Genomic DNA, 15,320 nt, shown 5'->3' with positions numbered 1-15,320 from the left:
CTGATATATGTAAAAGTAGCTTACTGCTGTTTAGTGTTCTATAGTATCTATTAATTTTATTTATTATTTTTCCTTGTCTTGGATCCCTAAGTCACACTCATCTCTCTGTTACCAGCAAGTACCATGCTGAACATCTTCATACGTGTCTCGTGTCTATTCTTTTTTTTCCTCTCATGCCTATTCTGACAAGGGTTTCCTCTGAATATAAACCCTAGAAGTGAAAATGTTGATTTAACTTTTGCTAATAGTGCATGAGAGATCCTGTCTCCCCCTGTCCTCACTCACCCTTCCTTTTATTCACTCTCTAAATCTTACCAGTTTCATTGGTGTAAGTTAGTAGCTTTTAAACTTTGTAGTCATCCTGATAGTTGATGTTAAACCTTTCTCCATATGCTTGTTGGTCTTTTTTGTGAACTTACCTGTGTTGTGTATCTTTTGACCTTTTTAAAATTGGCTTCTTGTTGATGTGCAGGGATTCCTTATATAATCTGGGTGGTGATTCCACAGATAATCACTGATAATCATCTTCCAGTCTGCTACCCATCAGTGTCTTTGAACAGAAATCCTTAATTTTGATAGTAAAATATGTATTTTAAATACGGAACTTTAAAAATGTTTTACCTCAAACCTCCATTCTTCAAGTAATATTAATAATGAGAGCAGTTACATAATGTTGAAGAACAGGGGAGTTTTTTTTTATTAAAACTGTAGTATGTAATTTATAATTTTGTTATGTTGTTAATGTGAATAGTGTTATTGCAAGTTTCAGGTTCATCACTTTGTTTGCCTTTGTTTGATAATTATGGCCTCAATGCCATTAGAAACGTTCATAGTTTCATTCTTACTCATCTTTGTATCTGTAGAAGGGATTGGCAAACTGGAGCACAGGGCCAAATCTGGCCTGTGGCTTGGTATTATATGCTTCCTGTGCTAAAAATCTTTTTTCCATTTTTAAAAGACTGTTTAAAAAAAAAGAAAATATGCAGCAGACACCCTATGTGTCCCACAAAACCTAAAATATTTACTGCCTAGCTCTTTACAGAAAAAAATTTGCTAACCCTTTATCTATAATAAAGACAAAAATGCTTCGATTATTTTTTAGCTCTTCTGGCTTCCTATAAAACATTATGTCATGGATAAAAGCAAAAATGAAATGTAGCTATAAAACTATAACCTATAAGGACTGAAATGGTTACTATCACAAATAAGAGTAGTGTTTCATTAAGTTCTATCATGGATAGATTGTAGATTACACAGTTTTCTGGATACTGTTATTTTTTCTCTCCCTGAAAAAAATATCTGGATGTGAGTGAAAGTCACAGTATATTTACATGTAGATTACCTCAGTGACAGCCTTTAAATTACTTGCATTAATTACGCAAGTTGACTTCCCACTTTGCCAACCATTATGCATTTCATAGCAACCTTTACCACCTTTTAAGGGATGTTTTATGTTAGTATTTTAAATTACTGAAAATAGTATACGATTTTATCCATTAATATTCTGGTGTATACCATTTGATTAAATAGTGGCTGTAAATTTTTAAAAGCTAGTAGGTAAAATGTTACTGTTCTTAACCTTTCTACAAGTGACATCAGTTTTTAAAATATAGGTGTTTCTGCTGATGTCTCTGAAAAACCCTATTTTCTGCAAAATAATACATTTAAAAGAGCATGTTTATGGGAGCAGTAGAGACAGATCATTCAAAAGCTATGCAGCTTTGTAACCAGAGCTCTGATGAAAATAATAATTGGTACCCAGGGAATTGTTGGAATAACAGGCAGTTTTGTGCCTGTTGGTACCACAAAATGCCAGTGGAAATGGGTTTCTAAGCCAGTTGGGCTGTCTTTTTAGATAGAACACAAAAAGCAGAACCTTCCACTAGCCAGGAATCTTACAAAGCAAGGAGGGAATGTGCCTCTCTGAGAAAGGGCCCCCTGGTACAGGTGCTCATTTTTAGTTGTTAAAATGGGTTGAACAGGCTCCTGCCTGTATAGCAGTCAAGCTGAAGCTTTCAGTGCTTCTGATAATTAAGAATTCCATTTACAGTTTTTCTTTTCCACCCTCACAAGAGGCATTTTGAATAGTTTCTTAGATCAACTCCAAGATTTATGATTGACCAATTTTGTGTTTTCAGTATATCTTTTGATATATGATATTTTATCAGTTATTAAACACTGGCTATACTTAGCAAGCACACATTATCTGATCCATTTAAGATAAAGTACTTTTGAGGAAGCTTTTGAAAATGCATACCCGTTTATGTTGCTTTCCAGATTAAAACCCTTCAGTAGATTTCTGTCACCTACTGAATAAAGTTCAAACTCCTTAGCTAGTCTTATGAAGTTTCTTATGACCCCTACCTACTTCTCAACCTCATTCTATCATTTGACCATTTGTTCAGAGGTCTTAAGTTACATATGGTTCTTTTTATATCATGGTATTTCATGATTCCTAGCCTTCATATATGCTGTCAAATATAGTCTGATTAGCAAATTCCTACTCACACTCTGAAACTCAGCCTGAAGTTTGCTTATCTTGTGAAATCTTTTTAGGTTGGCTCCTATCCTTTTGACATGTATCTTTTTTGGAGCCTGCCTGCTTGCCTGCCTGCCTTCCATTCTGCCTTCCTCCCCTTCCTCCCTGCCTGCCTGCCTTCCATTCTGCCTTCCTCCCTTCCCTCCTTTCTCTCTCTTTGTCACCATGAGTTGTTGAACACTTACATTTTCTCTCTCCCAGCCTGGAATCAAGCACTTCTGCAAGAAGCTCTAATTCCTTTTATTCAAGAGTGGTATTTAAAAAAATCAATATTTGCTCCCATTTACCATCACATTAAAAAGAATAAAATATCTAGGAATAAACCTACCTAGGGAAGTAAAAGACTTGTACTCCAAAAACTGTAAGACATTGATGAAAGAAATCGAAAGCAACACAAACAGATGGAAAGATATACCATGTTTTCAGATTGGAAGAATCAATGTTGTTAAAATGGCCATACTACCCAAGGCAATCTACAGATTCAGTATAATCCCTATCAAATTACCAGTGGCATTTTTTCACAGAATTGGAACAAAAAAATTTAAAATTTTAAAGACCCTGAATAGCCAAAGCAATCTTGAGAAAAAACAGCTGGAAGAATCAGGCTCCCTGACTTCAGACTATACCACAAAGCTATAGTAATCAAAACAGTATGGCACTGGCACAATAACAGACACATAGATCAATGGAACAGGATAGAAAGTCCAGAAGTAAACCCACACACTTATGGTCAATTAATGTATGACAAAGCAGGCAAGAATATACAGTGGAGGAAAAGACAGTCTCTTCAATAAGTGGTGCTGGAAAAACTGGACAGCTACATGTAAAAGAATGAAATTAGAACATTCTCTAACACCATATACAAAAATAAACTCAAAATGGATTAAAGACCTAAAAGTAAAGACCAAATACTATAAAACTCCTAGAGGAGAACATAGAACACTCTGACATAAATTGCAGCAGTGTTTTTTTGGATCTGTCACCTGGAGTAATGGAAATAAAAACAAAAATAAACAAATAGGATCTAATTAAATTTAAAAGCTTTTGCACAGCAAAGGGAACCATAAGTAAAACAAAAAGACAATCTAAGGAATAGGATAAAATATTTGCAAACAATGCAACCAACAAAGGATTAATTTCTAAAATATACAAGTGGTTCACACAGCTCAATAGCAAAAAAAAAGCAACCCAATCAAAAAATGGGTAGAAGATCTAAATAGGCACTTCTGCAAAGAAGACACACAGACAACAGGCACATGAAAAAAATGCTCAACATCACTAATTATTCAAGAAACGCAAATCAGAGCTACAAGGTACCACCTCACGCTGATCAGAATGGCCATCATTAAAAAGTCTACAAATAATAAGTACTGGAGAAGTTATGGTGAAAAAGAACCCTCCCACACTGTTGGTGGGAATGCAAATTGGTGTAGCCATTATGGAGAACAGTATGGATATTCCTTAAAAAACTAAAAACAGACTTACTGTATGATCCTGCCATGTGATTCCTGGGTGTATATCTGGCGAAAACTCTTAATTCAAAAAGATACATGCAGCCCAGTATTCTTAGCATCACTTTTTACAATAGCCAAAACATAGAAGCAACTTAAATGTCCATTGACAGATGACTGGGTATAGAACATGTGAGATACACACACACACACACACACACACACCCCACACAGGAATACTATTCAGCCATAAAAAGGAATGAAATAATGTCATTGGCAGCATGGATGATTCTAGAGATTATCATACTAAGTGAAGTCAGTCAGTCAGAGAAAGACAAATATCATATGATATCACTTATATGTGGAATCTAAAAAATGCTACAAACAAACTTACTTACAAAACAGAAACTTCTCAGACATAGAAAACAAACTTGTGGTTCCCAGCAGGGGAAGGGGGAGGGAGGGATAAATTGGGAGTTTGGGATTGGCAGATATAAACTACTGTGTACAGAATAGTTAAACAAGGTCCTACTGTATTCGGTGAAATATAGGGAACTATATTCAATGGCTTGTAGTAACTTGTAATGAAAAAGAATGTGTGTGTATAAAAATATAACTGAATCACCACACCATATACCAGAAACTAATACAGCATTGTAAATCTACTATACTTCAATAAAAATAAATAAATAAATGTCAGTCAATACTTGGGTACCAGATACACCCATTGCTCCTAGAATGTTATTACTTCTAGGCACTATCAGTGGACATATGTATATTGTATACACTATATTTACTAACCCACATACACACACATGTTCATATTTAATTCTGTACTTATCTGTTTGTATATAAACTATATTAAAAATTAAAGAGTTCATATTGATACTTCAGATTGTAGTCCTGCACCACAGGGTTCATTTTAGTCTTCCTCCTTTCTTTTTTGCACTTTTCCTTTTTTGGACAATGAGAAACCTGTTGTTATCTACACTTGTTCAACCCTAGTATACACATAAAATTTGTTTCAAATTGCCAGTCTCTTACCCCTGTGACAGACAATTTACTAACTAGGATGCATTATGTGCAGATATTTTTGTGTTTAGCAGTATAGCATTCATTTAAAGTAACTGTTTTCCAGAGTTACCTAGGTCAGTTCTTTTCTTCCCTACCCTCTTTGGTGTGATTGTGTTGTTTAATTTATGAAACAGGTTCATTTCTTACCATTGGTATTCCATTTAGAGTTACCCCATATCCAGTTGATTTTAATTGTTTAATTTTTGGATATGTGAAGCATTTCTCTGGTTTAAGGGTCAGAACTAAACAAATTGCATTCTTAGAGACGGATCACTGCCTCCTTGTCCTACTTCTCTTTTCCTATATTGGCTTCTTTCTACCCCTTTTCCACTCACCCTCTGTAGATAAATCAATCTTTTTAGTTTCTGGTTTAGCCTTCCTGTATTTCTTTAGAATAGGATGAGAAATTTATCATAAATGTAGATTATATATTCATCAAATTTGAGAATTTCCCAATGAGACAGTGTTTAAATATCCTTTCCAAACATTTACTTAAAAAAGTTTTAACCGTCAATATGCTTGCCAGAAATTGTGGTTAGAATATTAATTTTTTAAAAGCAGAGTACCAGTGACATAGTTTACCTAGTGAAAATTTCTCAGTCCTACCAAAATACTTACTCTGTAAGTGATTGGTTATTCAGACTGATCTCCATCTTACCTTTGCCGTTTTCATCATTGTGAAACTTTACGTTTAGTCATTTGGACTTCACTGCATTTCTTGAACTTGGTTTATATAAGATAATTTTTGTTCCTTTGTTTTTGCCCTTTTTTCTAAGTTTCCATACCAACTTTCTTTCCTTTGAAGCCTAACTTGTCTATCCTTTACAGCCTAACTTTATACCAATTCTTTTTTGTGTCTTACCCTTTTCTCGTCTTCCTCTGAACCTTTGAATGCTAAATAATTTTTCTTTCAGTGGCATTGTTGAGTGTGTGTGTCTGTGTGTGTGTCCAGTTACGTTTTGGCTCTTAAGTCTCGCAAGATCCATTTTTTTGAAGTCTAATTTCTGTGGATACGTGTGAAATGAGATTTTGTTTACCCTGTAAGTCTCTATGTAAAATTTTCCTCCAGTAGAAGTCTAAAATATAGGATAGTTCATGATAAAAATTAACTGTATACCCTGCCTTTTGTAGTCAGGCACTGTCTTCTTCATTTTTTATCCTAAGTAGTAACCCATATAAACCATTACCCTCATAATTTGCTCAATTATTTGCAAAATGTTAATTTTATTAATTAATGTTCAGTCTAAAAATGACCTCTACTTGCTGTATACTTGGAAAAATAAAATCATTGAGTTATTCCTGTTGATTTGAGGAATATAAAGGTTGCTTTTGAAGTGAATTTCCCATATTTAACATATTTTATTACACTTAAAAGTATTTACACAAATCATGTTTATAAATACATTAAACTTCCTTTTACCAAGGTGGTCATAATACTTAGTGTTTTGGTAGTTTGTATAGATTCCTTAGAAGGAATGTAGGTGACACATTCTTTACTGGGCAGGTAAAGGAAATGAAGGGCATTTAGACTAATATGTAAAATCTTTGCAAGTTTGAACAGAGCTGGAGATGAACAAGTGTTACTCAGCACTGTACTGCTGTATCCTATAGTGGTTTAATCTTGCAAAATATACAGATAATGCAAATATATATAATACACATGCTACAAAATACACACATAGTTCATATCTACAATGGTTCTTACCCTTGTCAAAAAGACATCAGATAGGGATTATCTTATTATTCACTGAAACTAAACATAGAAAGGGGTGTTTTTATCATTTTGCCAAATATCTTGATGCTGCAGCTCTGTATTCTAAATATACAACCTGGAGGTGTGGCTCTCAAACTATTAAGATCTTGATTTAAACATTTGATCTGTTTCCTCCAGTTTTTTCTTGGTCTAAGAAGAACCATTTTCTTTTATCCATCCTCTAGAGGCCTTAATCTTAATTACTGCAGTTTCTTCGGAAATATCAAAGCTTCCTTTCTCTAATGATTCTTTTCTTTTCCCCAGATTAGGTGCCTTAAGACCACATTTTGTACTTCCCTTGTAACTTACAGTGTAAGAAAAAGAAACAAAAAAACGTAGATTTACATGGAATTCCCATGGAGTTGACCACCTTTGATGAAGCCTCCTGTATCTCAGAGTTCGAAAATTATCCCTGATCTCCCATAATCCAGACATTTGTATGCATTTTATAATGTATTTATCCCCTGTCCTCCCAAAGCCATGTCAACAATGAAGGTCTGTTGGTAGCAATGTATAGTCAGTGTATCTGTAGGAATAAATGAATTAGTTTTGCTTATGCGTATATGTGTTTACACACATTTTATATACATCTTTTTTTCTTTTTGTACTTTACCCAGACAGGCATGGTGCATTGTGATACAGCAGTTGGAACACCTGATTATATATCACCTGAAGTTCTGAAATCACAAGGGGGTGATGGTTACTATGGGAGAGAATGTGATTGGTGGTCTGTGGGTGTTTTCCTTTTTGAGATGCTGGTGGGTAAGTAAATATTTTAACTTGTTCTCTTTTCAAAACCCATCTTATAATACTGTATTTCTAAGTCAAGAATTTGAGACTGTAAGGATAATGATTAATTGCCTCTGTCCTAGGGAAGAAGTGGAATTTCTAGAAACTTTGAATTAATGGTTTTTGGTATGACTGATTATTGTAAAATTAAAACCAAGCTTCATCCTGCCACAGTGATTGTGCAGAATTTGAAAGGACTTAAAATTATACTGCTGGAAAGTAGTCCTCCAATAGACGTTTTTGTATTAACAAAATATTAGAACAAGAAGCAAGTTTACAGCTACAGTGGGCCTTCCTTCTAAGATTTTCTTAATCAGTAGTATTTATTGTAAATATTTGAAATTATAAGGCTGTTAGTACTTGTTTCAATAATAATAGAGAACTGAAAGTACTTTGTTTATGTAATTATGTAATTTTTGTAAGCTGTATTTCTTATATTTATTACTTATATATATATTCAGTGATTCCAGTAAAACAAATCATAAATATAATTATTGACCATTTGACTATCAAGATTAATGTATTTTATAATGTTTCGATCTCAGAAAACTCAGAGGCAAGTTTAATAATTTCTTTCACTTTGACCAAATCAAAATTTGAAAGGCTCATGTATTTCAAAACTTTTATTATATCATAGATTTCATTTTTTAAATTCCTAAGTACTAGAGTCACAGAAATATCTTCTGACCAAGGTAGCCAGTGACTGAATTACCTGGCTTAGGGATGAGGCGAGATGTAGCTAAGTCTTCTTTTCTGAAGCAAATGTGTTAAGGCTAATATCATTATATGAAATGACTTTAGAATTGAAAATGTAATTTTAGAAGTTGGGGAATTTATTCTCTAGGAGATGACTCTAAAAGAAATTGGTAATGTAAATCTATAAAATCTGTATAATAACTGAGTATGCTTGTTGCTTTAAAAAATCAGAAGAAATTTAAGTAACAATTAGTCATGGAACTTTTTGTGACATAAAGTGCCTTCTCTTGATGACCATCTGTGTATGTGTAGCATTTATGTTGCTGTGCCTAGTCTCATGTCATGCTGTGACCTACTTTGTTTTCGACCTTTGTCTTTGTTGTGGGTCTCTTCAAACACACCACATATTCTCAGCTAGCTGTCTCTTCTCCGCACCCCTGGGTCCTAGCTGATGGTGCATGAGATATGTCTTACAATCTTTTGAAAGTAGAATATATTCCTTCATTTGCCTAGAGTCTCCTAGGGATTTAAAAAATACTGTACTTTGGAGGAAGTCCCATGACTCATTTGAAGAGACCAATTAAACCTCCTACTACTGTTTTTAACTTAGAGCTGAATTTAATGAGTTTGAATGGCACTGATTTGCAGTATTCTTTGCCTGCTCTGGTGCTTGCTCAGGTTGGTTGGCACTGGACTTCATTTAAAGGAATCCACTGCAGTTAAAATCTTGAATTCAAAGCTCTCCTCTACCACCCTTTGCAAACAATAACTACCGAGTACCGCTTTTTGGCTGATTTAGGAAAGTCTGGTTTGTATTAAGGGGACTTGTAGTTAAGGCATTCTGGCAAGGCCTTTAACCCTTGTGGCTTTAGATGAATACTGGCCAAAATGATGCCTTGAACTTTTTCTGTCTTTACACTTGCCTCTTTATCACAGTCATTAGTTAGCAGGAACACTGTATTGGAAGACTTTCTGCCATTTTCAACTCTAGGTGTGTCAATTTAGGCAAATTACACATCATCTATCTGGGCCTAGCTACCTCATGTAAAGTGACAGGGCTGATCTAACTCTTAGAGCTGCACTGTCTAGTCTGTCACGATGAAAATGGTTTATCTCTACACTGTTCAGTATAGTAGGCACCTGCCACATCAAGCGCTTGAAATGTGGCTGGTATGACTAGGGAACTAAATTTTTCATTTTATTTAATTTTAATTAATTTTAACTTTAAATTGCCACATGTGGCTAGTGACTACTGTATTATACAACACAACTCTGGAGAGTAATCTCAAAAGGCTGATTCAGCTGAAGCATTAGAAGACTCACTGATCTGACCCCACCTAGTAATCTTTTAAATTATTCAGTAAATTGGTTTTTTTTCCTATTATACATTAAAAAATCCAACAAATTCTAACTAGAGCTAGTATTGATTTTATTTTGCTCTTAAAGTTCAGTGGTTAATCGGTATGGTTAAAATTTAAATATATTCTTGATGTGTGGCTGAGATTCCCCATAGACCTTTTGTTCTTCCATGAATGTGAAAATTTTAAATTTAACATATTAAATATTAGGTAAAAAATTTTAGTTTGTATTCTATATTACATTCTGTGTCTTCTTTCTTGGAATTTTAGGAGACACTCCATTTTACGCAGATTCACTTGTAGGGACGTACAGCAAAATCATGGATCATAAAAACTCACTATGTTTCCCTGAAGATGCAGAAATTTCTAAACATGCGAAGAATCTCATCTGTGCCTTCTTAACAGATAGGTAATATGCATTTGATTTCTTTGTAGAAAATCCTTTAACTTTTGGATTTATAGAAATGAAAGCATACCTAACTCTTATTTACATACGAAATCAATCTTTCTCTTTATCCAAATTGCATTTAATTCTGGCTTATCCTTTTCCTACTTCTGAGCCTGGTGTTGGGTTACCCCTGTCATTTTGTATGTGCAGCTCAATGGTAATCTAACTCTAATCTTAACCCTCATGTCCAAAAAGAGAAAAATAGAACTTTGTAAAATAAATGCATTTGAGAGAAATAAAACTGTTTTTTTCATATTTTAGCCTCTAAGGTGATTAAGCTATATTGCTCTTGATTGTATAACTTTTGAGAGAAGAACATTTTGTGTAGATAAATACTCAAAAACTAATAATCTTAAAAAATACCTGTGGTTGACTTGGGAGTGCCTCCTTCCCAGTCCTTTTAATTTGGATTTGAATGTGAGCAGCTCTGTCCTGGAAAGTCTATATTTCTCAAAACAAAACAGATGAACATTGTTGTGAAAACCTACCTCAAAAAGAGAAGCTAGAAAGCTTTTCAGAGTTTCTTCCTTGCCCTCTCTAGTCAGTTCTTTCCTGGTTTCCCATTTCATATTTGTGATAGGAGCCAAAGGACCAGGACATACCAGTGGATGCTTGCACCTCAGTCTAGACTTAACTCACTAGCTTTATGATTTTAGGAAAATTATTTTAACTTTGAGGGGAATAATTTTACTCATTCTTCAAATGATGAGATCAGATTAGATGATAGCTAAAGGCATTTCTAGCTCTAAGGTGCTATGACTCCTCCGCACACCTTGTTGTTTGTTAGCCAGTTGCTGTTACAAGCAGTCCTGCAGTGACTGTCCTCATACATTTATATTTGCATACTTTCTGTAGGATAAAAATCTTAAAGGTGGATTTCTGGGATGCACATTTTAAAATCTACCTACTTGAGTTGCAGATTTGACCCCCGTTATTAATAATTGTGTCCCTAATTGTCATCAAACTAAGTGTTACGAATTTTTCCTTTTTCCACACAAAGCAAGGAAAATTACTTATATTTTTCTTCATGAGAGAGCTTAATCATTTTTATATGTTTATCAATGATTTGTAAAAGAAAACTTTAAGATTATTAATTACCTGATTAATAAACAATTTATGCTGATAAACTCAAATTCTGTATAATGTTTTATTTGAGGACTGGACGATGGGCTTGATGGGGGATGACCATAATTTGTGTTGAAACGTAAAATATATAACAGTTTGATATAGTGTACGTTAATAAACAGAATTTAGTGGCATTAGTGTGGCTAGGAGCACTTCCCTCTAAAGTTCATAGGTTTTCATGTTTATATTAAACATAACTCCAGGGGCATATTAAGAAAACAGATAGTTTTTATTTCCATACAGTTTTCATTGAAAACTCGAAAGGTCAGAGAATAAAATTATTAGTAACATTTTTCTTATGTTGACAATGATAATTTTAATATAAGTGTAATGTATATTTATATTTAATAATTTATATTTAATATAAGTATAGAGATATCCAGAGCAAATATGGATAGCTTCAAACATAATATATGAGTTCTTTTTAAGAAGGGGAGAGAATTTTTTAAATAACATTTTATTAGAGAGATTTTGAAAAACTCTTCTGTGTCAAAAGTTACACCTCCATCCATTTTACATCCTGAAGTTGGTCTTGTGGTTTTGGCACACACTGGTGATTTTTTTTAATTAAAAGTCTCATATGTACTTTTGACACAAAGTATAGATGGAAACATGTTTTCTTTTCCGTAGCATTTACTATCATATACTATAAAATTGAGATTGCTTATTTTTGAGAAACATTTAAGCTGAAGCTTTTAATCTCAAACTCATTTGTGATCCTTATTTCATTTCGATTCTTGTTGAGATGAGTTGTATTTATAATATCTTACTCTTTATAATACAATTTTTAACTGCGTTGTTTAGGGAGGTACGACTTGGGAGAAATGGGGTAGAAGAAATCAAGCAACATCCTTTCTTTAAGAATGATCAGTGGAATTGGGATAACATAAGAGAGAGTAAGTCAATAAATTTAAATATTTTAAATATTTCCATTCCAGCGCATTTTAAATCTCAAAAATTGATCCCTCTTTTGAATTAACAAATATGTCTGGAACACTTAATGCTAATTTTTAAATTGAGAGGTTTCATTTCAGTTTGTTCTGAAGCAATATTTATAACTAAATTAATATTACCTCAGTATCTTAACAAACTAGTATGTATTTATTTCCTGCTGCTTCTATAATAAATATTATAGGTTTCTTAATTTGTCAAGCTAAGTTTTATGGCCCTTAATAATTTTCAGATTGGGGAAAATATAATTCTTTAATTCAAATATTTGAATTAATGAATCAGTAATTATTTATGGAAACCGTACTTTGGTGAATACTAGGATAAACATAGTAATTCATTTTAAATTTATGTGTACTTGATACTAATTCATCTTAAGAGTAAGAAGTATTTCTGCTTAAAGAATGTAGAAAACTGAAGGCTAAAGAATGTTTACCAAGTTATTACTGCTTGTAATTTTAATACCTAGAATAATATATGCTTTCCTTATTTAATTGATTTACCTATGTTTAAAACTGATCTAATATAATCATAAAACACCTACAAAATTTTAAATCTTTGAAATGATAAAATAGTCTATTACTAAAATTTTTTATAGTAAATCATAGTATTGTTAATTAATCACATATCTCTATATGTTAATATTAATATATTAATAATACAAAATGAGTAATACAAAACAAGATGAGGGTGGTTTATATTTTTTCATCATATATATTATTATTAAATAATTTGGTTTTTTTTCCTTTTAATAGCGGCAGCTCCTGTGGTACCTGAACTCAGCAGTGACATAGACAGCAGCAATTTTGATGATATTGAAGATGACAAAGGAGATGTGGAAACCTTTCCAATTCCTAAAGCTTTTGTGGGGAATCAGCTGCCTTTTATAGGATTTACCTATTATAGAGAAAATTTGTATGTGATTTGTTTTGTTACACTTTTATTGTTTTTTAGCATCTAGCTATAAAGAATTATCTTAACTTTGAGACTCTGAATTATGGAAGATAAAGTGTTAATTTGTTTTAAACTGAATTTTTTCAATGACTATTATGATATTCATTTACAAATGAATGTAAGGCAGTGTTCTGTATTCTTTGGGGGATATAGATTAAGACCAAATACCTGCTTTTGAAGGAGCTTGTCAACTAATGAAGGATATAAGGGAATTACATAGTCATAATGAAGGGTAGAATGTGATACTTGCCTTAAGAAAGGTACCAAAAAGATCTGAGATGGTTCAGACAAAAAATAAAAGTCACATCTCTTTGGGATGAGGGTAGGGGGAAGTCAGGTAAGACTTCAGGGAAGAGGTGGTATTTTAGTCTAAAGATAAGAAAAGGTTTTGAGTGGCCAAGACATAGGGAGGTTAGGTAAGTGTGTTGGGGAAATTAACAGTGGGAGCAAAAGCTTGTCATGTAAGCATAGGTTGGGAGCAGAGTAGTCTAGTCCAGCAGGGCTCAAATACAGGGTGTGTATCACTGTTGTATGACCACTTGGAGGACTCAGACTGTGGTTTTCTTGCCTGTAATCCCTCCATCTAGTGCAGAGCTTGGCACAGGATCAGTCCATAAATATTGGTCAGTGAGTATTGGGTATAAGATTAGAAATAGATAGGAATTGGAATTTAGGGAAAGACAGGGCAAGAATAGTAAACAGTTGATTGTTATATGCTGTGGGAAGAGACTTTTGACTTTGACAGGCAGTGAGGAGCCACTGAAAACTGTTAAATAGTTGGGTGAAGCACTAAAGACATTTGAGAAACATATTTATGAAATTTTTGATACTAACATGTATGTAATGGTTGAGGAGATCAACCATTACAGTTTGCCCAGGACTGAGGGGTTTCCTAGGATGTAGTGTGGGACTTTAATGCTAAAATCGAGAAAATCCCAGGCAAACAAGGATGAGTTGTTCATCTGCTAAAGACAGTATTCTGAAAACTATTGTAATACTAACTAAAATGAGAATATCAGTGCCAGGAGAAACCCAAGCATGTTTTATAAGCAGCGAGTAAGGACCCAGTTAAGAGAAACTGACAGTTAAATAGAAGTGATGATTTATGTATTATGACCTGGAGATCAAGAGATGTTATCTTTGAAAAGGAGGAGAGACATCCCTTTCTAGAAAATTTCTAGAAAAGAAGAATAAAATACTTACTCAAAATGAGAGGAAGTGGGGAAGTGATTCCAGCCTCAACAATGTTAAGACTAGAACATCTGAAAGAATGAGAGGGAAATATAGCTTCATTTAATAATATATATTGAAGTGAAAAGAAAAAGTCTTCGTGGTTGGAATTTAATTCTGAGAATAACTCAGTATTAGAAAATGAATTAAAATGACATGCAAAAGAATTTATTTCCTGCCTTTCCTTCTAGGTTATTAAGTGACTCTCCTCCCTCTTGTAGAGAAAATGATTCAATACAGTCAAGGAAGAATGAAGTATGTATAAAATTTTACTACTCTGTTTTAATCACATGTTCAAGTATTTTAGTAGTATCTATGCATTTTAGAAGTTCACTGATGCTACTTTTAGATAGCATTTTTTGTTGCAGTCCAGTTCAGCATAACATTGAAATGATTCATATTTGACAAGAATCATTGTGTGAGATCCAAGGGCTAGTAAAAAGATAATTAATTATACGTGGGTTTAGGCTTAGTTTTAGTAGCAAAAGTGATGGAATAGGTTTACAGGCAGCTGTATTTTCTATTAGTTAGGAAATACTTTAAGTATTATAAAAGAATATAGATAATTAGCTGTAAGAATACAGAAATAGTGGAGAGATTTAAATTTTGAATATTTATCAATCAATTCATATGAAGGATAGTTTTATCAAACTCTTACAATTTTTTAAAAAAAGTTTTATGTACTGTTATTTTGTGACATCTATAATTTGTAACTGCATACAGAGCTAAATCATACACACATATATACACATAAATGAGGATGCTAAACATATTTCTCTTCAAAACTTATAAAAACTAAAAAGAATTGGTAAGATAATTTTGGTATGATTTGTGTTTTAGGCATTTTACAGAGCATAACAAGCATTTTTATTTTTGTTTTGTTTTGTTTTAAATAGGAAAGTCAAGAGGTATGTTGAAGTCAAATATGTTGAAAAACAGAAACACTCACCGCTCT

At 33.2% G+C, this 15,320-nt stretch overlaps 1 protein-coding gene across 9 annotated transcripts in view; it reads left to right on the top strand.

Annotated features, from left to right (window-relative positions):
* Window positions 1-15,320, top strand: part of ROCK2 (Rho associated coiled-coil containing protein kinase 2) — a 123,896-nt gene that overhangs the window by 74,925 nt on the left and 33,651 nt on the right. For all 9 annotated transcript variants that reach the window (XR_004326118.1, XM_032497032.1, XM_032497031.1 and 6 more), the window contains exons 6-11: window positions 7,435-7,579; window positions 9,931-10,069; window positions 12,038-12,129; window positions 12,937-13,096; window positions 14,557-14,620; window positions 15,262-15,273. Coding sequence is in view for 8 of the 9 variants with exons in the window: in XM_032497032.1 (XP_032352923.1) it covers window positions 7,435-7,579; window positions 9,931-10,069; window positions 12,038-12,129; window positions 12,937-13,096; window positions 14,557-14,620; window positions 15,262-15,273 (612 nt within the window). In the remaining variant the exon portion in view is untranslated. The remainder of the gene's footprint in view (window positions 1-7,434; window positions 7,580-9,930; window positions 10,070-12,037; window positions 12,130-12,936; window positions 13,097-14,556; window positions 14,621-15,261; window positions 15,274-15,320) is intronic.

Source organism: Camelus ferus, chromosome 15, assembly GCF_009834535.1.
Source record: "Camelus ferus isolate YT-003-E chromosome 15, BCGSAC_Cfer_1.0, whole genome shotgun sequence".
Lineage (NCBI taxonomy): Eukaryota > Metazoa > Chordata > Mammalia > Artiodactyla > Camelidae > Camelus > Camelus ferus.
This window is presented reverse-complemented; position numbering and strand designations above follow the sequence as displayed.